General features: G+C 42.8%; 1 protein-coding gene across 14 annotated transcripts in view; it reads left to right on the top strand.

The window, feature by feature from the left end:
- Positions 1 to 25,901, top strand: part of LOC118401019 (F-actin-monooxygenase mical2b-like) — a 90,829-nt gene that overhangs the window by 52,747 nt on the left and 12,181 nt on the right. For 3 of the 14 annotated variants that reach the window (XM_035798138.2, XM_035798139.2, XM_035798149.2), the window contains exons 13-30: positions 6,840 to 7,039; positions 9,607 to 9,710; positions 10,071 to 10,142; positions 10,245 to 10,370; positions 12,361 to 12,486; positions 12,723 to 12,974; positions 13,299 to 13,415; positions 13,937 to 14,050; positions 14,152 to 14,253; positions 14,509 to 14,595; positions 14,909 to 15,001; positions 15,192 to 15,284; positions 17,574 to 17,760; positions 17,879 to 17,955; positions 18,083 to 18,164; positions 24,181 to 24,286; positions 24,392 to 24,462; positions 25,070 to 25,135. In XM_035798138.2, coding sequence (XP_035654031.1) covers positions 6,840 to 7,039; positions 9,607 to 9,710; positions 10,071 to 10,142; positions 10,245 to 10,370; positions 12,361 to 12,486; positions 12,723 to 12,974; positions 13,299 to 13,415; positions 13,937 to 14,050; positions 14,152 to 14,253; positions 14,509 to 14,595; positions 14,909 to 15,001; positions 15,192 to 15,284; positions 17,574 to 17,760; positions 17,879 to 17,955; positions 18,083 to 18,164; positions 24,181 to 24,286; positions 24,392 to 24,462; positions 25,070 to 25,135 — 2,075 coding nt within the window. Of the gene's footprint in view, positions 1 to 6,839; positions 7,040 to 9,606; positions 9,711 to 10,070; positions 10,143 to 10,244; positions 10,371 to 12,360; positions 12,487 to 12,722; positions 12,975 to 13,298; positions 13,416 to 13,936; positions 14,051 to 14,151; positions 14,254 to 14,508; positions 14,596 to 14,908; positions 15,002 to 15,191; positions 15,285 to 17,573; positions 17,761 to 17,878; positions 17,956 to 18,082; positions 18,165 to 19,927; positions 20,199 to 24,180; positions 24,287 to 24,391; positions 24,463 to 25,069; positions 25,136 to 25,901 lie in introns of those variants that run through there. The other 11 variants (XM_035798142.2, XM_035798141.2, XM_035798143.2 and 8 more) reach the window with 11 other exon arrangements.

Below are 25,901 nucleotides of genomic sequence, written 5' to 3' on the forward strand. Positions count from 1 at the left end.
ACATTAACAGGTAGTGTGTTTGTGCATCTATCAGTTACACATGCATGTCAGTATATACACACAACAAGTAGGTCACATGGGGGAGAGGCATTGTGCCGTGAGGTGTTGCTTTATTATTATTTTTTAACCAGGTTTGCTGTTCACCTCCGCTATGTAAGATGTAAGGGAGTTCCATGCACTCATGGCTCTGTATAATACTGTACGTTTCCTTGAATTCGTTCTGGACCTGGGGACTGTGAAAAGATCCCTGGTTGTATGTCTGGCGGGGTGGGTGTGTGTCAGTTGAATATGCAAACAATTTGGAATTTCCAACACATTGTTTCTTTGACAGTCACTATTGTTTTTGTCTTTCCTCAACGCTTAGCCAAGAGAGACTGGCATGCGTATTTATTATTATTATTATTATTAGCCCTCTGATTACAATGAAGAGCAACACTTGCGGCTCTGTTCTGCGCCTGCTGCAGCTTGGACACCCATGCATTGTTTAATTCCAGCGGCATGTCATCGGTGAAAAGTGTAGAGGGCATAGAGAGCTGCCCTGCAGTACACCACACTTTACATGTTTGACATTAGAGAAGCTTCCATTAAAGGAAATCCCTTGAGTTCTATTAGATATCTATGGTTCTATGATATGGCAGAGGTTTAAAATCCAAAACACATAGGTTTTCTTAACAACCGGTTATCGTCAATAATATCAAAGGCTGCATGGAAATCTAACGGTACAGTGACCACAATCATCTTATTATCAATTTATTTTAAAAAAATCATACATTGGGGCAAAAAAGGATTTAGTCAGCCACCAATTGTGCAAGTTCTCCCATTTAAAAAGATGAGAGGCCTGTAATATTCATCATAGGTACACTTCAACTATGACAGACAAAATGAGAAGAATTTATTTGCAAATTATGGTGGAAAATAAGTATTTGGTTACAAACCAGCAAGATTTCTTGCTCTCACAGACATGTAACTTATTTTAAGAGGCTCCTCTGTCCACATGTTACCTGTATTAATGGCACCTGTTTGAACCTGTCCACAACTTCAGTCACACTCCAAACTCCACTATGTCCAAGACCAAAGAGCTGTCAAAGGACACCAGAAACAAAATTGTAGACCTGCACCAGGCTGGGAAGACTGAATCTGCAATAGGTAAGCAGCTTGGTTTGAAGAAATCAACTGTGGGAGCAATTAGGAAATGGAAGACATACAAGACCACTAATCTCCCTCGATCTGGGGCTCCACGCAAGATCTCACCCCGTGGGATCTCACCCCACACGGGGGGACCTAGTGAATGACCTGCAGAGAGCTGGGACCAAAGTAACAAAGCCTACCATCAGTAACACACTACGTCGCCAGGGACTCAAATCCTGCAGTGCCAGACGTGTCCCCCTGCTTAAGCCAGTACATGTCCAGGCCCGTCTGAAGTTAGCTAGAGTGCATTTTGATGATCCAGAAGAAGATTGGGAGAATGTCATGTGGTCAGATGAAACCAAACTATAACTTTTTGGTAAACTCAACTCGTCGTGTTTGGAGGACAAAGAATGCTGAGTTGCATCCAAAGAACACCATACCTACTGTGAAGCATGGGGGTGGAAACATCATGCTTTGGGGCTGTTTTTCTGCAAAGGGACCAGGACGACTGATCCGTGTAAAGGAAAGAATGAATGGGGCCATGTATCATGAGATTTTGAGTGAAAACCTCCTTCCATCAGCAAGGGCATTGAAGATGAAACGTGGCTGGGTCTTTCAGCATGACAATGATCCCAAACACACTGCCCGGGCAACGTAGGAGTGGCTTCGTAAGAGGCATTTCAAGGTCCTGGAGTGGCCTAGCCAGTCTCCAGATCTCAACCCCATTGAAAATCTTTGGAGGGAGTTGAAAGTCCGTGTTGCCCAGCAACAGCCCCAAAACATCACTGCTCTAGAGGAGATCTGCATGGAGGAATGGGCCAAAATACCAGCAACAGTGTATGAAAACCTTGTGACGACTTACAGAAAACGTTTGACCTCTGTCATTGCCAACAAAGGGTATATAACAAAGTATTGAGAAATTGTTGTTATTGACCAAATACTTATTTTCCACAAATTTCCAAATAAATTCATCAAAAATCCTACAAAGTGATTTTCAGGTTTTTTTTCTCTCATTTTGTCTGTCATGGTTGAAGTGTACCTATGATGAAAATTACAGGCCTCATCTTTAAGTGGGAGAACTTACACAATTGGTGGCTGACTAAATACTTTTTTGCCCCACTGTATATATAGCACACCATTGCCCTTTTATTATATATATATATATATATATATACTGCTCAAAACAATAAAGGGAACACTAAAATAACACATCCTAGATCTGAATGAAATATTCTTATTAAATACTTTTTTCTTTACATAGTTGAATGTGCTGACAACAAAATCACACATTATCAATGGAAATCAAATTTATCAACCCATGGAGGTCTGGATTTGGAGTCACACTCAAAATGAAAGTGGAAAACCACACTACAGGCTGATCCAACTTTGATGTAATGTCCTTAAAACAAGTCAAAATGAGGCTCAGTAGTGTGTGTGGCCTCCACGCACTCCTGATGAGGTGGTGGATGATCTCCTGAGGGATCTTCTCCCAGACCTGGACTAAAGCATCCGCCAACTCCTGGACAGTCTGGCGTTGGTGGATGGAACGAGACATGATGTCCCAGATGTGCTCAATTGGATTCAGGTCTGGGGAACGGGCAGGCCAGTCCATAGCATCAATGCCTTCCTCTTGCAGGAGCTGCTGACACACTCCAGCCACATGAGGTCTAGCATTGTCTTGCATTAGGAGGAACCCAGGGCCAACCGCACCAGCATATGGTCTCACAAGGGATCTGAGGATCTCATCTCTGTACCTAATGGCAGTCGGGCTACCTCTGTCGAGCACATGGAGGGCTGTGCGCCCCCCCAAAGAAATGCCACCCCACACCATGTCTGACCCACCGCCAAACCGGTCATGCTGGAGGATGTTGCAGGCAGCAGAACGTTCTCCACGGCGTCTCCAGACTGTCACTTCTGTCACATGTGCTCAGTGTGAACCTGCTTTCATCTGTGAAGAGCACAGGGTGCCAGTGGCGAATTTGCCAATCTTGGTGTTTTCTGGCAAATGCCAAACGTCCTGCACGGTGTTGGGCTGTAAGCCGGTCTGTTTCTGACCGTTTGAGCAGACACATGCACATTTGTGGCCTGCTGGAGGTCATTTTGCAGGGCTCTGGCAGTGGTCCGCCTGCTCCTCCTTGCACAAAGGCGGAGGTAGCGGTCCTGCTGCTGGGTTGTTGCCCTCCTACGGCCTCCTCCACGTCTCCGGGTGTACTGGCCTGTCTCCTGGTAGCGCCTCCATGCTCTGGACACTACGCTGACAGACACAGCAAACCTTCTTGCCACAGCTCGCATTGATGTTCCATCCTGGATGAGCTGCACTACCTGAGCCACTTGTGTGGGTTGTAGACTCCGTCTCATGCTACCACTAGAGTGAAAGCACCGCCAGCATTCAAAAGTGACCAAAACATCAGCCAGGAAGCATAGGAACTGAGAAGTGGTCTGGTCACCATCTGCAGAACCACTCCTTTATTGGGGGTGTCTTGCTAATTGCCTATAATTTCCACCTGTTGTCTATTCCATTTGCACAACAGCATGTGAAATGTATTGTCAGTGTTGCTTCCTAAGTGGACAGTTTGATTTCACAGAAGTGTGATTGACTTGGAGTTTCATTGTGTTTAAGTGTTCCCTTTATTTTTTTTGAGGTGTGTGTGTGTGTGTGTCAACCCCTCCCCATAAGCATTCCTGTCTCTTCTATAGATGTTAGAGCAGCAGCAATAAAAGTGTATAACATCAAATCAATTAGTCTCAAATGTCTATAAATGTTATTGATTTCATAAACCTCATTTCTAAGGCTAAATATATTGATATGGGATATTTTCATCCTTTTCCTGGGTAGCTTATAAGAACGAAATATGGAAAAGAAGAATAAACCAGGCAAGAGAAATGTATACGTTCAGCAGTCCATTCATCAATTGTTGTGTGTGCGCTGCGGGGTTGAAGCTACGAACCCATAGGCTTGGCTCTCTCATCCTTTCCGGACTTTTGAGAGGGAGGGTGGGCTATGAGCCTGTCATAGAAGGTATAAGTAATGTCCCTACGCTCTCTGGCAGCTTTCATGGCTGGGATAAGTTCTTTCCTCTTCTGGCGCACAGCTTCAGGATAGTCCTCGTTGAGGAAGATGTACGTTCCTCTCAAGTTCTTGGCTCTTTCCAGAACAGCTACCTTGTCCTTGAACCTAAGGAACTTTGACCACTGTGGAGATTCTGCAATTCCATCCACAACCATGTTGTTCCGCTTTGATTGCACCTTGATAACAATGACGGAAAAATCAAATTATCATGGATTCGCATACAGAAATGATGTCCTCTCTCAATGACTTACAGGTTGTTTTCTTCATGCCATTCTCTTGTTTAACCTCATCGAGCTGACCCTGGGAGATGTGCAAACTGTTCTACAGGTCCTGGACCTCTCTGGTCAGGTCATCCAATATTTTATTAGTTGACTCCACAAGTATTTTGACAACACTTGAAGCTATTTTCTTGTAACAACTGCTTGTATAACAATTTTTGTTAGTTTAAAAAGATCTTGCACCTGTGATAGACATCACTGTCCTCAACGGTACTCCTACCTGCTTTGGTCTTTGTCATGGTAGGTTATGCTGTTACTCCCCGCAGTTCCAGACAGGGTAGATCACTGGGAGGATTGGAAACCAGAACAATAAACAGCAAGGATCTACACTGACACAAGGCCTGGATAATCCGCAGTCCCAGCCACAATGGCTAATCGCATCTCGGGCTGTGTTCAAGCCCTCAAGAAAACCCAGCTAGCTTGATAGGCAGCTAGTCTAGCTGCCTACGCCAAGCAGCTCCTCAGACCTGGCCTTGGTCACTATACAGATAGTATCGATCCCAGCAACTGATGCCATCCTCTCTCACACAAACTTCTCTCCCTTTTCTCTCTCAACCCCCTCCTCCCCCTCTTCTTATCGCATAACTTCAAAGGGCCTAGTGTCTTTTTTTCTTCTTTCAAATAAGACCTACACAACCAGGTGATGGAAGTTCCTTAGTAATCAGTGACCTTTATTAATTTATCAATTGAATACAAGGGAGGAGCGAAAACCCGCAGCCACTGCCCTCTGTGGAATGAGTTTGACACACTGTACAGTCTTCCCTCTTCACTTGTCAATTAGGTTAATATTGTGGAGTAACTGCAATGTTGTTTATCCGTCCTCAGTTATCTCCTATCACAGCCGTTAAACTCTAACTGTTTTAAAGTCAACATTGGCCTCATGGTGAAATCCCGGAGCGGTTTCTTTCCTCTCCGGCAACTGAGTTAGGAAGGACTCCTGTATCTTTGTAGTGAGTGACTGGGTGTATTGATACACCATCCAAAGTTTAATGAGTAACTTCACCATGCTCAAAGGGATATACAATGTCTAGTAAAAAAAGCAATCTACCAATAGGTGTCCTTTGCGAGGCATTGAAAAATCTCCCTGGTCTTTTGTGGCTGAATCTGTGTTTAAAATTCACTGCTCGACTGAGGGACCTTACAGAGAATTGTATGTTTGGGGTACAGAGATGAGGTAGTCATATAAAAATCATGTTAAACACTATTACACACAGTGTATAGATGCAATATATTATGTAACAATTTTACTCCTGAACTTATTTAGGTTTGCCATAACAAAGGGGTTGAATACATATTGACTCGAGACATTTCAGCTTTTTGATTTTAATTCATCTGATAAATCTATAAAAATAAACATTCCACTTTGACATTATGGGGTATTGTGTGTGTGTGTAGGTCAGTAACACAAACATCTACATTTGATCAATTTTAAATTCAGACCAACACAAAAAAATGTGGCAGAAGTAAAGGGGTGTGAATACTTTCTGAAGGCTGTGTGTGTGTGTGTGTGTGTGTGTGTGTGTATACATACACACAGTCATGGTCTTATTGGCACCATCAAAGCACACACTGATTTTCATCTCGTCTATGGTCATGCGCTGCCTTTGTGTCTGTCACATGTTATGCTGTTGAAAATGTGTACAGCGATATTGATTATATTGTAGACAACACTTCTGTTTAAACTCTAGGTGTAGGATTCATAAATTAGGAACTGTACTATGTGTACTGACCTTTGCGGGCAACAGCTCAGTTTGTCTAAATAGAGAAATGAGAAAGCGAGCATTCTGGTTTGGCTTTCATATTGCACGTCCAATTATGTGTATAAAGCATTTGTACTAACAGTATTAGATACTGATGGCACGGTTGAGCAACTCCACGCCTTGAAATGTTTCCGTCTTACCTAAATAACAAGTGGGTGTTTTATCCTTCATGCGGTGTGAATTTGGCCCGCTCAAGTCGTCTTTTGTGTGTGAGTCAAAATGAGTGTGAGCTGAGGGGGTGCAGCCGTGATGACCTCATCACCCCCTCCCCCTTCTGTGTCACAGGTAGATGTGATTCGACAGTCCATTCTGAATTAAATCCTTTTTATGGAAAGGAAATGTGTTTACAATCTGTTTATGACATTGCTATGGGCTGTTGCTAAGGGACTTAGACCTCACCTTTCAGCTAGTGCAATGTTGGTAGGAGTCTGGTGGTGCAGAAAGTATAATGATTATAGAATGCAGCATTAAACCAATGTTTTAATGCTTAGCAACAAACCGTTTTAGGGCTAACATTCTCACTCCATAGGGGAAACCACTTTATTAAGGTCTTTATTAGGAGGTGAACCTTATGCCTCTTCTCTGTATCTCCCTCCATCCTAGTGACTTTGACTCCCTGAATGAGAAGGACTCGGCCAAGAACAACCAGCTGGCCTTTGACATAGCAGAGCATGAGTTTGGTATCCAGCCTGTGACCACGGGGAACGAGATGGCTCTGGACCAGGACCCAGACAAGCTTATGATGGTGCTGTACATCTCCAAGCTTTACGAGATGTTCCGCAACTCGCCTGCATCCATCACTGGTAGGCTGCTGTTCTTGGTAATTCTCTCACAACTCTGATGCCTCACACAGTATAGACTCGAAAACAAGACTCTAGGAAACAGACGTTTGTATTTTGGCAACTTCAGAAAGGGGGGGAAAACAACATTTTCTGGGGTGAATTTGCTTCAGCCCGAAAACTCTCGCAACAAATCATGAGGCAGACATGCCAGAAGGTTGCTATTCGAAACCAAAGTTTGCAGGCAAAACCTTTGCAGTGGTTTTAGTGGAGGTAGTTGATGCAAATTAGCCACTTACGAAATGCAGACATTAACGTGTGTGTGTGATCATTCTCCAGTGGTCTCTGCAGCGTACTCTCAAACCAATGCGATTCAGAACATCCAGTTTCGATTGACGCAACAGTCAGCGTTTGAGCTTGCAACACTTTTTTTTTTTCACAAACAGTCCTTAAAACCTTATGTCCTGAATGTGACCAGTTTATTTTTGGATGCAATGCTCAGACATTCACAGAAGTTGCGACAGCATAACACAATCATCCAAACCGGAAAATGTACAGTAGGCTACATTAGTCCTTGTGCTGAGAAAAGTTTGACCTGACACAAGTGGTCATATTTACAGAACTCTCGGCTGACAGAAACCATAATATGAATTTAGCTATAGAAATGACCATTTACAATTCATCGTGTGTCTACCATCCTTCACTTCCGGACGTTTACTCATTTTACTATAACATCTTTGGTCTGACAGACTTTTACATGACACCCAGAATGCCTTTTAAAATGTCAAAAACCTTGTAACCAAAATAGCTGGGACATATCTTTGCATTAGCTCATCATAATCAGTACAGCCTTAAAAGCATTTTACACACGTGTGTACATTACAATCAATGCAAGAGCCCGAATGCATCATTTATCACCAGTACTTGAAAATCTGAATAAAACAGTAAATACATTATGCTCCATATATACATACAGTAGAAACACCAACACGATGTCCAATGTTATTATTTGTAAGGAGAACAACAATGAAGGCAATGCAAGAGCCTGACAGAAAATGTGCCAGGGGGAAAAAGTTCATGCAAGACTGCGCAAACATCTGCATAGTTGATCTGGGGAAACACTGGGGATGTGCTTGGGCTCTCATCGAAAGAGAATTTTGTCCGGTTCAGTAAAGCCTCAACATAAATTGTCCGCAACGGTGAAAAGGGCACCTTCTATGCGAATTAATGAGGAGGCGGAACTCACTCACTCACACTCACTTCAAACTGTTGTTGGAAGATGAAACTTGTTAGAAAATTATTTCAAATTGACAAGTTGAAATATAGCCTGTAGATAATTAGCAGGCAGCGTGTGTCTTGGTTTGAGGGCAGCGAGGGTTAACTGTCCTGTTGCATGACAATCACATTGTGGAACAGTGAGTGCATTCTCACATCACAAGCATAACTCACGCTGGGCGCAACCTTAAGAGATATTTGGAACTCATGCGTGAAAAGGTTAAAAATAACCCCTGTGAGCTTTATCTTGCTAGCTACTATTTTTGTAGTTTTATTCAAGTGGATAAGGTACTGTAGGCAGTGACACAGTTCCTCTATGCCAAACTGCCGTTCTATTAAGTACAGACATGAATGTCGGAACATTTGGAAAATTGTGGGAGGTGACCCGGATGTCTAGGGAGACGACACACACTAAGGAACAGTGCCTGCAGTAGCTCGAGTCGGTTTCCTGATGTAATGATGTGGGCTGAGAGTCGGGAAGCAAGTTCAGGGAGTGAGTGTTTTTTAAATAAAAATAAACATAATACAAACACTAACAGCACACAGACATAATCCCTTATATGTATATGAGAAGGTAATCAGGGAGGTGATAGTCCAGTTGAGTCTGACAAGCAGTTGTGCATAACAATGGTAACAGGTGTGCGCCATAACGAGCAGCCTGGTGACCTCGAGGCAAGGGTTACGTAATGGGATCCTGAAGTCTGATATGTTAATTAACATTATTAATTTAAATTGAATTAATATATATACTACATACTATTTTCCATAAACTACTCCATAACTGGAGTTCTACTACTCCTGAGGAATGATTTGTTTGCAGGATTGTAAAGGTTAGATTGAGTTTAAGATTGAACCCTTAATGAGGATAGTGTGCCTGAAGGATAAGATTTGCATGTTACACAACCTGGTCAGTTATGAGTGTGGTATGTAAGAAATGCATTCGGGCCCCAGTTCAGGTCATCTCACAGGGCCATGGTAATAATAATGCTTCTATGATCTATAGGGCTGCCTCTTATAGAATACAGTAGGCGTTTATGTTAAATGGCTGACAATTCCTTCACTTAAAACACTAATGATTCAGCCCTACTGACTATTGTAATGTCCTCATAATAGTTTCTGACACTTGGTGATTAATCAAAAGGAATCTGTTTTGAATTCTGGATACTACTATTTTGAGGGTTTATTTTCACATTACTCTCTGGTTACCCTCTTGATTTGGCTTGACCTAGGCTTAGAGGGCTGGTTTATAACAGTGTGCGTATTAGATTATGTCCTGTATCAAAGCACCCATAACACACTGCTATGCTTTGTTACAGGTGCAAGGGAAACGGATGAGAACAATGAAGCGACTTCATCGGCGTCTGCACACTCTGTTTACAACTTAATGAACCGAACACAGCCCAAAAAAAGGATCCCAAAGGTACCGTGGGCTCACCCTCTCCTCCTCCTCCTCACCCATCTACAGTCTTTAAAAGGAAAGCATTGCAACAACAAAGGCATCCATGTAAATGTGATTTTAGCCTACGTAAAGTGTGTCAAAATAGGTGTGTGTTTACTTGACAGATGAAAGGAATTCCTATGTGCCAATAAATGACAAGAAGTCATTGAAATGTAGATAAGGTACTGTATGTCAACAAGACTGAGAGACCCTAGATAATCTACATCTTACAAGGCATACTTTCTTAATGATTACCCCCACACTCGATGACCTTTGACTGTGACGTGAATGACTGTGAAGGAACAGTTGTTTTAGGTCTATTTTGTACTACCTTTTCCTCAGGATAACGGGAAGCTGGAGGCGAACGACCCGATGAACAAAAGACGAAGAAAGGGCAGCACCTATTTAGAGGAGGTGTGTTAGTGACTACAACAAACATTTCTCTGTCACCAGTATGGCCTTAGATGCAACCATTTTAATGTCGATAAAGGGACTGATCATTCATTGTGTTGTCAGTTGTCCTGTCAGAGTGCCCCCCCTGCAGGTGACGGTGGGGAGCAGAATAAAGTGCGCTCAATGGCCACACAGCTACTGGCCAAGTTTGAGGAGAATGCATTGCCCGGCAGTTCCCTGCGCAATAAGGTGAGCAGCTCCAGGTGTACAGTACTCTGACTAGAGGGGTCAAGGTCCCTGTACACTGTGCTGTGTAGAGACAATGGGGGGGGACAACAACAACAACAACAACAACACATTGTAAAGTCACATACAGACAAACTGTCGATGGCCTCAGTGCCAATGGTTACTGTATGACTCTTCTGATGGTTCTCTGATGGTTGATCATATCTGATTTTAGAAATCTGTACTATTGTATAGTACTTTCTGCCGTGTGTGTGGGGTGGGGGTTTAATCATACACAGGTCATGTTTTTGTGTTGAAATTGCAGATAATGAAGGCTCTGTGGAACCTACTTGTTCTCTATGGTACATAACATTCTGAGAGAGTTTGGAAATGGATGAAATTCATTTCATAGACCTGCTTTTATGTCCGGGGAGAGCACTTATGTCCTTGTATCCAATTCTGCAACATCACTGCCACCATAATCATGTTTGAATATAGCCCATTGTGTTGTAAGACTGTACAATGGGACAGATCTACCACACCCACAGCCACTACCCTTGGGTACAGTTTGAGTACAACGTTTTGACGAGGTTTAGGTGATGGTCAAGAAAGCTATGAAGAGATTGAAGATGAATTTACTGTATCGTTTTACTTCTACCAATAACGTACTTCTAGTATATCGACCGCTACCTTAGTCACACAGTATGATTAGCTACTCCATCGTAAGAAGAGGCTGTCCCTGGATTATAGGATTAAAGAAAGCAGGTTGTGCATTTGGAACCTTGATGAAGAAGTGGATACAGTATAATCTGCCTGTGAAGCCCCATCAAAGGACTGAGTGGCTCTGTCTGATTATGGTGTGGAATACCATAGATATGGTATGGTTATGGTGCATATACGATAATGCCAGAGAAACTGGTATTTGGAGGTAAATATTGGCACGGCTGTTATGCCCGACTCAATGTCGAGGGCCGGCAAGCCGTACCAATATATCCTCCAAACACCGGCTTCAAGGGTACAATCGCTTTTATACAACGGGTTACCAACATATTCAAATAATGATTTGCATATTTTCACTTAAAAAATATTTTGATTAATTTATTCATACCATTTCATCCTTCCACAAAAGAAGTCCCGACACAAATCAAGGGTTGCTTCCCAAGCCGGCTGGTTCTTCGTTCTTCGGTTCGGTTGCCAGAGACTCGACCCGGTTGTTCTGTATTTATTAATGCGACCCAGTCGTTCGTTCTAAATGTTCCATTGCCCTACTGGCAGGCAACGTTCTTATCCCTTGCTTGCTAGCTAGCCAACATAACTTACAGTCATGTCAAACAGTGCAGCCAGAATAACAGCAAAGTAGCTGCATTTGCATTTGTTTAAGCTGTTTTCTAGTGACATTTTATTTGGCAACATCCATAATATTGTGCAAATATTGCACGACTTTGCCTGGGGTAGAAAATGTGCTCTCTCGTCAAGACACTGTTGTTCAGAGGAGCTTCAAACTGAAGCTGGAAAGACTGCAAACTTGCTGCACTTCGTTTTTGTTTTGTCTTTTTTTTATTGATAGCATCATTTTTATGGATATATACAAAGAACTGACTCATGATTTCAACTGGCTGAGAAAAGCAGACGGCAAGGTTTATACAAATCTCTGCTGTTAAAGTAAATGTTAGTTTAAAAAGCATAACATTTTTTATTTTTTTTTATAGTGCAGATCAAGTTTTAGAAACTACCTGTCTGGGCTGAAGAGACAGTGGATTGCTCTGTCAGATGGAACAGAGTAAATAGGCATTTTAACATCATAGATTTAGCCTGTGGTAACTTGTGGAATAGACACCGGATGAAATGTGGTTTTAACCAATCGGCATTCAGGATCAGAAATCACACTTTATGCAATGGGTGGATGATGGCAGGGTGTGGTTTTGAAACAAATCATTCTGCACTACTTTCTTTTTTTTCTCCTATTCCTCCTGCTCGTGCTTCCTGCCTCATCTCGTGCCTGCTGCTCTGTCAGTCTGATTTGAACTCTGACTCTGATTCAAGCCGTCCTTCATCTCCTTCTCTGGATATGATGGAGAACCCTCGCTTTGCTAAGCCCAAGAAACAGCCCCCTCCCTCGCCTCCACGCCCCAAGTGGCAGGTACAGTCACGTCAATCTGGTGTGTGTTGAGACCATGAAGGGTCAGCCGCTGCATCATAAACTCAATAAATCCCCCCCCCCTAACATAGAGCCTATGTTAACAAAATAACCAATAGTCTTCTAGACCAAGAGTCATTGAAAAGACACTCCTTTTATGCCACCCTGGAGGTTCGCCCTCTACTGGTTGGAGGTCCGTGCTGCTTTACACATTGCTTTGTGTGTATATCTGCTTTCAGCCGTCCATCTATATGCGACTCTTAGAAGAGCCTGCAGCCGTGGCGCAACCGACTCCCCTTCACGTTCCAACAAGGTCCTGGAGTCCTCCTCCACGTGATGATCAAACACAGGCCTCTCCGCGCGCAGACTTGGTGCAGCAGAGAGTGTGGATTCCACACACCGAAACCCCAGATGACGTAGATTACCCAGAACAACCTTCTCCTGGCCCCACAGGGAAGGGCCTAGAGAAGCTGGAGCGAAAGATGAGCCAGGTGACAATGAGCCTCCATTATATCTGTCTGGAAACACCATGTTAGCCCCATTCACAGCTATGCCTTACTTCTGCACTCTCACAATTTTTTTGCGTGGAAATAGATTTTTATGCCCATTCAAAACAGTAAATCCACATGCGCCTTAGCCACGAGTCTAGCAGACAGCACAACTCCGCAACAAAAACAGAATTGTTCAAAAGATACAAAATTGCCATACCACACATCATCAGCTTTACGGATTATGTTTGCTGTTCAGTATTTATTTGCCAACTTCCTGTAGTTTCACACTTGCTTTTCTTTCCTTTCCTTGTTGCTGTTCTAAAGAAAAAAGTACAAACCGTAACTACCGGGGAATTTAACAGGAAGAGTATAAAGGAGAGAGCTGTGCTTCTGCGTTCTATGTTTCCTGAGTCCGAGACTCCTCGAGTGAAAGAGTATAAGGTGAAAGTGTAGCGCCACCCCTCGCCTGCCTGCCTGTCTAACTCCATCTAAGGAAATGAGGCACAGTATGTTTGACCCTGTACACAAGTTCTGTTTGACAGTCTGACTGTTTAGAAGGATGCAATGTCACCAGTCAAACCTACTCACAATTTACTGAGTGGAGCATGTTTTTAAAGGCTTGTAACAGCTTGGTAATCCCTTTTAAATCCATTTGTTGGCAGAGGTTGTTTTCTTGCAGCATGTCTTGTTTCCATGGTGTTACAGCTCTGCGAATTAAAGGTCAGGTGACTTCTCTCTGCATGATGAAAGTGGTCTGTGATGATACTAATGAGTGAACATTCATATCTTCATTAGAAGAGATAAAGGTTTGAGCTGTTGAATATTTCTCTGACCAATTGTTTCCCCCAATTGTTCCCCTACTTATATTCAGCTTGCATCTCCTCTATTTTTGGGGTGGGATATGAAGAGCTAGAGATTTTGGAGATTGCTCTCATTTCTGATATGAACCCTTTTTACTACAGACGGATCGATCTGCCTTTGTTCCTAAAATCACTTCAATACACCTTGTCCCTGAACCGTCTGCTCTGTCTTGCGTCTCTTCTCTTACCCCAACATCTCCTGTGCATCATTACAAGGTGAAAACGACTGCCGCTTGCAGTGCCTTGTGGTCCTGACCAGCCCAAACCTAAAAAGATATCAGCTCACTCTGACAATGTTTTTTTTAAAATGGTTTTAGTGCGATGGAAGTGCTGCATCAAGTAGACTCATTCAAACGCCAACCGAATGTCCTGTGAGTTATCAAGCTGAACCCTTCCAGCCTGACATGTCTGCCGAACAGGTACCAGTAATTTGAAATGCATTTGAAGTATAAGAATAGAGAGACTCAACTCACTCCAGCCATGTTGTTATTGCTTTTAGTGCAACGGGAATGCTTCGTTAAGTAGACTCCTTCAAAAGTCAATCGATTGACTCGAAAGCTGTTATTCTGAACCCTTCAAGCCTGACAAACAAGTTTCAGTAAAAAAAAAACTTATTTGTAAAAATAGAAGAAAAAAAAACTTAAGTCAACTCACTGTATTTTTGATGATTTAAGTGCAATGGGAGTGCTGGATCAAGTATTCAAAAGCCAATCATTCGATTTGAGAGTTACGAAGCTGGCCCTTTAAAGTCCACCGAACAGGTATCAGTAAAAATCTCACTACATTTGACATGAGAGAACAGAAGACACTGTTGTGTCAGCTAACTCTCATTTATTTAGCTTTTAGTGCAATGGGAATGCTGAGTCTCTAGTAGAATAATTAGATAGAAGCGTTATCGAGCTGAACCCTTAAAGTCTGCCCAACGGGTATCAGTAAAAATTTGAAATGGAAAAAGTAGAAGCTTCTTATATATATATATATATATATATATATATATATATATATATATATATATATATATATATATATATATATTAAATCAGCTCACTCTTACCATGTTTTTATTGGTTTTAGTGCAATGGGAGTGCTGCACCAAGCGTAATGATTAAAAAAACAATTGATCAATCTGAACACTGTCCTGCTGAGCCCTCTATGCCTGCCAAACAGGTAGGAGTAACAACTTCACTGTCTGCATGATTTCTGCATCTCCTCTCATGTCTGAGTAGAAATGTCTTTCTTTTCCTTAATTTATACTATTCTGATCCTTACTTTTTCTGTTTCCTTCTCTTTTTTCCCCCCCTTTTAATTTCTGTCTCTGTGTGGCTCCCTCCCTCTACCTCTGACTGGGTTCTGTTAGAGGACAGTTGGGAAGGTCTCTTCTCACATAGGCGCTAGGGCTGAAACTCTAGCCATCCTTTATGAAACTGACCACAGGCCTAATGCCTTGCCGGTAAGCACAGTGTGACTAACGATTATGTTTGTGCCGACACAGCCCAGTGGGAATATACATCACAAGACACACACACACACACACACACACACACACACACACACACACACACAAGTGGGCTCTATATCTATTACCACCCCAAGCTTCAGGAGTTTTGGTAACCTTCTAAACATCAATCAAGTCATGTCTTGCTTCAGGATACTACATCTGTTATTAGTAGGAAAGATAATCCTGTTCATTGTAAACTGTAAAACATTCTGACCTGAATCTTACTGGGACTTCTCCAGTCATGAGCCATGGTGTTTTGTGTGAAGGGCCTTCAGGGGCCACGAAAGTAGTAACTCCATGCACTCATGTGGGTGCCTGTTCACACAGTGTTTGGCCCCACTTCAGGTCTTCAGGTCGAGAGCAGTGAACAGCATTTTGCTTTGCCTCACTATGCAGGCAAAGCAAAAGCTAACTGCAATCTTGTGTAGAGCTTTGTGAAACCACTGTATTTGACTAGTTAGTTCTCTGCTATGGTCCCGAGAATTGTTGATTAATCTCTGTTGATTCATGATCATCTCTCACTGGACTGGAGAAATGCCCTACTAATATGACACATTAGTAAAAAAGTTCCCATTCCATGTTATATTACTCTGCCTTAACATCCACGTTATGGTTAGGTAGTCACACCACCACTTAATATTGTACACCGTTAGAAGAAAGGGTGCTATATAAATTCAGCAAAAAAAGAAACGTCCTCTAACTGTCAACTGAGTTTATTTTCAGCAAACTTAACGTGTAAATATTTGTGTGAACATAACAAGATTCAACAACTGAAACGAACTGAGCAAGTTCCACAGACCTATGGTCACTTATGTGACATAGGAATGTGTCCCTGAACAAAGGGGGGGATCAAAAGTAACAGTCAGTATCTGGTGTGGCCACCAGCTGCATTAAGTACTGCAGTGCCTCTCCTCCTCATGGACTGCACCAACTTTGCCAGTTCTTGCTGTGAGATGTTACCCCACTCTTCCACTAAGGCACCTGCAAGTTCCCAGACATTTCTGGGGGGAATGACCCTAGCATTCACCCTCTGATCCAACAGGTCCCAGACGTGCGCAATGGGATTGAGATCCGAGCTCTTCGCTGGCCATGGCAGAACACTGACATTCCTGTCTTGCAGGAAGTCACACACAGCACATGCAGTATGGTTGGTGGCATTGTCATGCTGGAGGGTCATGTCAGAATGAGCCTGCAGGAAGGGTACCACATGAGGGTAATGCACAGCGTTGAGATTGCCTGCAATGACGACAAGCTTAGTCCGATGATGCTGTGACACACCGCCCCAGACCATGACGGACACTCCACCTCCAAATCGATCCCGCTCCAGAGTACAGGCCTTGGTGTAATGTTCATTCCTTCAACGATAAACGCAAATCCGAAGGGGGAAAAAGTGCTCAGTGCAGTCCTGTCTGGTCCAGCGATGGTGGGTTTGTGCCCATAGGCGATGTTGTTGCCGGTGATGTCTGGTGAGGACCTGCCTTACAACAGGCCTACAAGCCCTCAGTTCAGCCTCTCTCAGCCTATTGCGGACAGTTTGAGCACTGATGGAGGGATTGTGCGTTCCGGTCAGTTGTTGTTGCCATCCTGTACCTGTCCTGCAGGTGTGATGTTTGGATGTACAAAACCTTTTCAGGTGTTACACGTGGTCTGCCACTGCGAGGATTATCAGTTGTCCGTCCTGTCTCCTTATAGTGCTGTCTTAGGCGTTTCACAGTGCGGACATTGCAATTTATTGCCCTGGCCCCATCTGCAGTCCTCATGCCTCCTTGCAGCATGCCTACGGCACGTTCACGCAGATGAGCAGGGACCATGGGCATCTTTCTTTTGGTGTTTTTCAGAGTCAGTAGAAAGGCCTCTTTAGTGTCCTAAGTTTTCACAACTGTGACCTTAATTGCCTATCATTTGTAAGCTGTTAGTGTCTTAACGACCGTTCCACAGGTGCATGTTCATGAATTGTTTTATGGTTCATTGAACAAGCATGGAAAACTGTTTAAACCCTTTGAAATGAAGATCTGGGAAGTTATTTGGAATTTTACGAGTGATCTTTTGAAAGACAGGGTCCTGAAAGAGGGACATTTCTTTCTTTTTTTGCTGAGTTTAGAACCAACAATGCTCAATGACTCATTTCATATTGCCCTCAACCACCCTCATTGTTAGCAGTAGACGACTACAGTAACAGCTTGCCTATTACGTTGATCTCACCGTATCACTAACCAGCTGCTGTTGTCTGTCTCCTGACAGTGTATCGTGCGGAAGGAGTTCCCTCAGAACCTGGGAGGCAGTGACACGTGTCACTTCTGCTCCAAGCGTGTGTACGTGATGGAGCGACTCAGCGCTGAGGGCCACTTCTTCCACAGGGAGTGTTTCCGCTGTGACGTCTGCAGCTCCACACTACGCCTGGGAGGACACGCCTACGACTCCCAACACGGCATGATGCTGACACACCGACACCAGCCCCTCTCCCACCTGGGGACAGAAGCTGTTTGTGAATTAATTTGATATTTAGTGTCAGCCGGCATGTGTTTTTACAGTGTTTTGTGTTTCAGGCAAGTTTTACTGCAAGCCTCATTATTCTCAGCGTCGGTCCAGCCTACAAAGTTCAAGCAAGTTCCTGAGGAGAACGGTAAACAGCTTTCAGTAACCGCAAACATAAACACAGCCATTTTTACTATTCATGTTATTTAAAAAAATAAAAAATATGTGTTTTACGTGGTCTGATTTCAATTGTATGTTGTGTCTATCACACGCAGGAGGATCAGGGACGTCTGACGTCTTCGCCGGACCGGAGTGACCCCTACTCGGCCACAGACAGCCTGCAGAGCCAGCCCTCAGGTACCCTGAGTTCCTTCCTTAGGAGAAGCCTGCGTTGGCCACTGCACGCGGGCCGGGCAGTGTGTGGGACGCCCTGCCAGCTGGCCCGCTGGGTGCATACGGCGGTTGGCCAGGCAGGGCTCCACCTCATAGACCACTCAGAGGACTACGGCTTCCTGTACGAGCTGCTGAGTCTGGGCATGCCCCTACTGAGCATACTGCACGAGCTCCTGGGCCAGATGTACATGGAGGCTGAGCCAGCCTGAGCCTCAGTCTCACAGCCTACTGCACTAAGCTCAGCAGCACCTAGGCCTCAGGTTCACCTAGAGGGGGCAGAGACTGGTGCCTCTGGGTCTCATGGACTTAATGATGCACAGGCACTTGCTTCAGTCTGTACAGTACTCTATGCAGACTGGTTCAATTTCAAAAGTCTTATTTGTTCTTCCATGATTATGATTTGATGCTGAGAAACCTCAAAGTATCATCAAAGTATTATAGCAAGTGTGACACATGGTCCTTAGCATTTGAGGAGGTCATGCATCCTTTCAGTTGCTTGAAATCTTTTATTTCAGTATTCCCATGCTTATGTTTGGGTTCAACTTTTATTTTTAACTCCAAAGTAATCCAAAAAAAGGATCCACTAAAAGCACTTTAGTTGACTTGGAGGGGCTGCTAAGGCTTCTGCGTTGTGCCTGGTGTGCTTGTGATGTGGAAAGTTAGAGAACGAAGTCCTGCTATGCATCTTGAACTGCACTGCTATATTGCACATGTGCAATGGAAATGCCAAACAGTATTTATTTTCTGACCAATAGTTTTTTTTCTGTTATTAAGATGATTCTAGAGACTATTTTGTTGTAATTTTTTTTGTGTACATTTTTGGTTTTAAAACAGCTTTCGCACAGTATTTTTTTATTTGTCTAGGCCGTTTAATGGAACACACATTTGATTTTATGTATCTGTTTGAAAAACGGATTCTTATTGTTGTAAATGATTAGATAAGTGGGGTAGAAACAGATGTCTGGAAAGACTGAGAGGATTCTGATTTTTACCTCCTACACCAGGTACTGTAGCAAATTCTGCCAAAAATATATTTTTATTTCAAATATTTAGTTATAATTTTTTTGCTTTTGTTGCTGGTATCAAAAGCCTTGGATTTAATGCACATTTCTGCACATATTCTAAGGTATGAATTATCACAAATGTTTGTGCTGGTGTGTTGTATATGTTTAATCAATAGCTTGTTCCAGTAGTACAGTATTATTATCTGTTATGGTACAGTGATGCCACAAAGCTTTTATTTAATTTGTGATTCTAAGTACTTGTGTCTCTTATGTTTTCCCTTCCATATATCCCCATTTTCATACCTCCATTATTTCTTTCACTTCATATGTAATTTCAAGTTTCCAATGCTGCAACCTCTGATTGGCTGAATTGTGGCTGCAGGAAGGTGATGTGGCTGCTTGGGTCACGTGATCAATGTGACCCAAGCACAAAGTGTTGCTTTGCATTAGCTGCCTTCATAGCTCTTCTTAACCACACATGTACTATTCATGTTGAGAACTAGGCATGGGTCCTATGTATGACGAATTAATTTAGTTAGCCACACACTTTGTTTGTTAATTGACGCATGTCTCGAAAGCCTTCCATTCCTCCAAGCTAACCCACATGCTCAAGGTCCGCATGCCTCTACGTTTTTGGCATGCAGTTTTTTTCAACCCATCTGACACATGATAACCTCCCTGTCTCTACTTCTCTGTATGTCCCCTTGTGATTCTCTGTTGCAGAAGGTGGTTACCTCTCAGAAACCTTCTCAAAGGCGCTCTCATGTTCCTCCTAATACACAAAGCTGAGCTCATTGCGCTTGAGAGGATCCTAGTTTTTTTGGGGAGGGGGGGGCACAATTCTGCATGTCAGCTCCAGAATATTTTGTTGTACATTTTAGTTGTTTAATCATTTTGTCTGCTACCTTGTATTTTTTCCATAGTGAATAAAACGGGTTGCTTAATTTATGCTATTTAAAGCTGTAAGTATAAATAAATTGATTTGATTACAGAAGTTACTTGCTTCCTCTTTTTTTTTTTTTTTTTTTAATTGCTAAATTTACCAGCTATTATCCATGGCTTAAGCTGTTAAAAAATTACTGTTTATAGTTGTCATGGTTGATCCATTACATTTATAACATTCTCACAGCTTTCAAATTAACAGCAGAATTAACTATTTAAATATTAAAGACTTTGGGGGGGGGGGAATATATATATACAGTGGGGCAAAAAAGTATTTAGTCAGCCACCAATTGTGCAAGTTCTCCCACTTAAAAAGATGAGGCCTGTAATATTCATCATAGGTACACTTCAACTATGACAGACAAAATGAGGAAAAGAAATTCAGAAAATCACATTGTAGGATTTTTTAAATGAATTTATTTGCAAATTATGGTGGAAAATAAGTATTTGGTTACCTACAAACAAGCAAGATTTCTGAAATCAACTGTGGGAGAGATTATTAGGAAATGGAAGACATAAGACCACTGATAATCTCCCTCGATCTGGGGCTCCACGCAAGATCTCACCCCGTGGGGTCAAAATGATCACAACGGTGAGCAAAAATCCCAGAACCACACAGGGAGACCTAGTGAATGGTCCCAGCTCTCTGCAGGTCAAAGTAACAAAGCCTACCATCAGTAACACACTACGCCGCCAGGGACTCAAATCCTGCAGTGCCAGTCATGTCCCCCTGCTTAAGCCAGTACATGTCCAGGCCCGTCTGAAGTTTCCAGAAGAAGATTGGGAGAATGTCATATGGTCAGATGAAACCAAAATATAACTTTTTGGTAAACTCAACTCGTGTTTGGAGGACAAAGAATGCTGAGTTGCATCCAAAGAACACCATACTTACTGTGAAGCATGGGGGTGGAAACATCATGCTTTGGGGCTGTTTCTCTGCAAAGGGACCAGGACGACTGATCTATGTAAAGGAAAGAATGAATGGGGCCATGTATCGTGAGATTTTGAGTGAAAACCTCCTTCCATCAGCAAGGGCATTGAAGATGAAACGTGGCTGGGTCTTTCAGCATGACAATGATCCCAAACACACCGCCCGGGCAACGGAGGAGTGGCTTCTAAGAAGCATTCCAAGGTCCTGGAATGGTCTAGGCAGTCTCCAGATCTCAACCCCATAGAAAATCTTTGGAGGGAGTTGAAAGTCCGTGTTGCCCAGCAACAGCCCCAAAACATCACTGCTCTAGAGGAGGTCTGCATGGAGGAATGGGCCAAAATACCAGCAACATTGTGTGAACCTTGTGAAGACTTACAGAAAACGTTTGACCTCTGTCATTGCCAACAAAGGGTTTATAACAAGGTACTGAGAAACTTTTGTTAATGGGGGGAAAAAATTATGGTGGAAAATCCACCATAATTTGCAAATTCATTAAAAATCTTACGTGATTTTCTGGATTTTTTCCCCCTCATTTGGTCTCATAGTTGAAGTGTACCTATGATGAAAATGACAGGTTTATCTTTTTAAGTGGGAGAACTTGCACAATTGGTGGCTGACTAAATACTTTTTTGCCCCATTGTATATATTATTTGCACCAGCTGCCTCACATTAATAACCCTGTTAAAAGCATAACCTCTGTTCACAAAATAAACTTGTCATTTGTTGACTGGCACATTCCCATGCGCTTAACCACATCTGATTTTTTTTTAATCCAAATAGCACAGTCCCTTACTGTCACAACAACAAATGATACATTAGACCTACTACAAAAGTGCTTTAACTATGAACTTAAATCAGATAATAGTAATAGACCATTGCACATATCCTTTCACTTTATGGCTTTGTCTTTCGGGTCTTTCTCATCTTTCCTGTTGGGTCAAATCTGGTCTGCATTGTAAGAGTTCTCGCAGAGTTCATTTACAAGTGGTGCTTTCCTGTTATTCTGCATTGGAATCCTAACCATAAATCTGACAATCAATGTTTGGGGAATTACCATATAGGTTATCGTTCATGTATGTGTGTTGAAGCTGTGTTGCCTCTAATCACACACGCTTCCACAATATACTACACAACCTAACCAATCCATTCGGGTGATTCCGATACTGAGCATGCCCCATATATTTATGTATATATCTAGATATATCTATATCTAATGTTTGTATAGGTTTTTTACATTTTCTTTATGGTTAGCAAATGTAATTCAACTAATCTCTCAAAAGAATGTGTAAAACAATGTCAACATGGCTTCAGTTTAATGCTTTTCCAAAGTCTCAGTTTATACCTGTGTATATACAGGTGACTTCCAAAATAAAGGAAACGCCAACATAGTGTCTTAATAGGGCGTTGGGACACCACGAGCCAGAACAGCTTCAATGTGCCTTGGCACAGAGTTCCAGACACTTGTAGAATCTATCGGATGGATGCGACATCATTCTTCCTTGATAAAATTTCATTATTTGGTGTTTTGTTGGTGGAAAATGCTGTCTCAGGTGCCGCTCCAGAATCTCAATTTAGTTGGGATCTGGTGACAGACGCCCATGACATATGGTTGACATCGTTTTCATGCTCATCAACCCATTCAGTGACCACCCTGTGGATCGGGGCATTGTCCTTCCTAGGGGATCATAGCCATGGTAGCCAAAATAATGGTTCTGACTAGGTGGAATACAGCTACGACCGTGACTTTCGTAGCAGGTTAGGAGAACTTACACAATAGGTTAGGAGAATTAACGTAGCATGTTAGGAGAATGAGGTTAAAGTTAGCTAAACTGCTCTCCTAACCTGCTACGAAAAGTAAATTCCGGTCGTAGCTATACTCCATCTAGTTACAATGCCCAGCGTTTTTATACATGACCCGAAGCATGATGGAATATTACCACACCTGTGTGGAAGCACATGCTTTTAATATACTTTGTATCCCTCATTTACTCAAGTGTTTCCATTATTTTGGCAGATAACTGTATAAAATGTATAGATGAGAGAGACTTCACTGCATGCTGACTCATGCAAATATACACTGAGTATACTTAAGCAATAAGGCCAGAGGAGGTGTGGTATACGGCCAAATACCACGGCTAAGGGCTGTTCTTAGGCACGACGCAACACCCAATGCAGAGTGCCTGGACACAGCCCTTAGCCGTGGTATATTGGCCATATACCACAAACCCCCGAGGTGCCTTATTGCTATTATAAACTCGTTACCAACGTAATTAGAGTAGTAATAATACATGTTTTGTCATACCAATGGTATACGGTCTGATATACCACAGCTGTCAGCCAATCAGCATTCAGGGCTCAGACCACCCAGTTTATAATAAACATTAGGAACACCTTCCTAATATTGAGAACAGCCTCAATTCGTCGGACATGAACTCTACAAGGTGTCGAAAGCGTTCCACAGGGATGCTGGCCCATGTTGACTCCAATGCTTCCCACAGTTGTCAAGTTGGTTGGATGTCCTTTGGTTGGTGGGCCAGTCTTGATACACACAGGAAACTGTTGAGCGTTAAAAACCCAGCAGTGTTGCAGTTCTTGACACAAACCAGTGTGCCTGGCACTTGCTACCATACTCTATTCAAAGGCACTTAAATATGTTGTCTTGCTCATTCACCCTCTGAATAGCACACATACACAATCCATGTCTCAAGGCTTAAAAATCCTTCTTTAACCTCTCTCCTCCCCTTCATCTCAATTGATTTGAAGTGGATTTAACAAGTTAAATCAATAAGGGATCATAGACTGTCAAGGTGAATCCAGGTGAAAGCTATGTCATGGAAAGAGCAGGTGTCTTTAATGTTTTATATACTCAGTGTATAAAGTAAGGTCAAATGTTAGTTGTTACCATAGCAATAATGCAACCTGGGACTGTGTACTAGGCAGTTAGAAAAGAGGCAGACGTAATTACACGTAGTAAGAGTAGTCGTGTTCCAAAAAAGCTTAGTCACCAAAGATATCCTTGTTTGTTTATAGTAAACTTAGTGTCATAAATAGCTATACTAAATCTGGCAGAATGTATAACCTAATAAGATGGGTATGTTTTCAGGGCATCACTACAGATACACGTTGTTGGATGGACTGTACACCCGCATGGTGCCTGAAGTGGCAGAGGAGGAGGCCGTGGACCTGGACATGCCTGACTCCAACAGGACGTGAGTCCACTAGTACAGCACAATGCTCAGAATGTGTCCTTGTTCACAATCCAAATGGATATTTGCCAGTTGCTCGTTGTGTCTGTTGTCTATGACCATTTGCAGTGCCGACTCGGAGAAACAGGACAACTCGAATACTTCTCTCCGACCACAAGATTCTGCACAAGAGAAGAAAGGTGTGCAGGTCTCCCTGACATTCGCCACCATGAGAAACACATAGGCCTTCTGATTTTTCCCTAGCTACAGCGATCACTCTTTCCCTATTCTCACCGTCCACAGCCTTGGCCTTGTAGCAGCCTAACCTCTCTCCCAGGATCATTACAGACATCAGTCGGGAGCATGTAGGAAGTGTGAGACTCCCACTCCTCCAGTTAAGGCTCTGAAATCTGGGTGGAGCAGACAAAGCCATTCTCCCTTATTAATTGAATAGTTGTCTTGGCATGGGGAGCCCTGAGCACTGTGAACGGCCTGAACATTCTGTTCGGCTGCACGGATAGGGCTGTCTGTTGGCTGTCTATAGACCACATCTGTTCTGTTCTCCACGCTACGTTGGCTGGGCTCAGTTATAGGTTTGTGACGACACCCCGTGGCTGAGTTGGAGGAACTCTGGAACGAGGTCTCCTCATTGGCTTGGTTCACATGTACATTCAGAACTATACTGTATCATCGTTTATCATTGTTGTGTGACAGACATCCAGTTCAAATGTGTTGGCACAAATCAGTACTGTGTGTGGCATGTGTTCCTTATTACGTATTCTCTCCCTCTCCTACCCACACCTGTAGAACCTTCCGGTTCCAATTCATCTCTCCTGTCTGGGAACAGCCGATGGAAGAGGAAGATCCGTGCTAGTGAGTAGACTATCTGCTGTTGACAATTTGACATGATCCTTATACATTATCTGGCCTATCCATCACCCCCTGTCCTTATCATACAGGCATAATCTCACACCTTTTTATGCCCTACTGTGGCTTTAGTAGCTCTGTGATGTTTGTGCTTTGTAGAAGTGTTGTAAAGAGCTGTTGCAGTTAGGGGCCTACGAATCCCAATGGGTCATTGACCTTCAAGTCTCTCGCTATCAATGCAGTAGTAAGCTATACTTCTAGCGGGCTCTCCCTGGAGTTTGTTTATACCAACTCGTTATCCATTTTATGGAGTTAGACCTGAAGGACTGTAAAGCCCCATGGTTCAATAGAGCAAGATAGTGGAGATTCAAATCCAATCGGACCACTAATGACTTTCTACTGATGGATATAAGGTTTATCGTCTTTAAGCTGGTTACATGCAAGAAAAACAAACAAGTTAGTGAGAAGACCTGAGCGTCAGAGCTGTTCTCTCCACACTAGAGGGAGCTGCTGATCTCTGGGCAAAAGAGTTTTAATATTAGTTTTTATCTGGAGTTGTCTACAATTGAATGAGATTAGATGAAGAAAAAGGTCATTATTTCCAGGATAAACAACATGAATGTGCTCTCTTGCTGATGAAACGCAATAATTCTTGTTTCTTCAACTCTTTTGAACCATAAGGGTTTTGCATGTATTATTTGAAAATGTCCCACATGATTGGTCATTCATGCGTGATGACCCTAATGTTATGCACAATGACAACACAGCATAT

Source organism: Oncorhynchus keta, chromosome 22 (assembly GCF_023373465.1).
Source record: "Oncorhynchus keta strain PuntledgeMale-10-30-2019 chromosome 22, Oket_V2, whole genome shotgun sequence".
Lineage (NCBI taxonomy): Eukaryota > Metazoa > Chordata > Actinopteri > Salmoniformes > Salmonidae > Oncorhynchus > Oncorhynchus keta.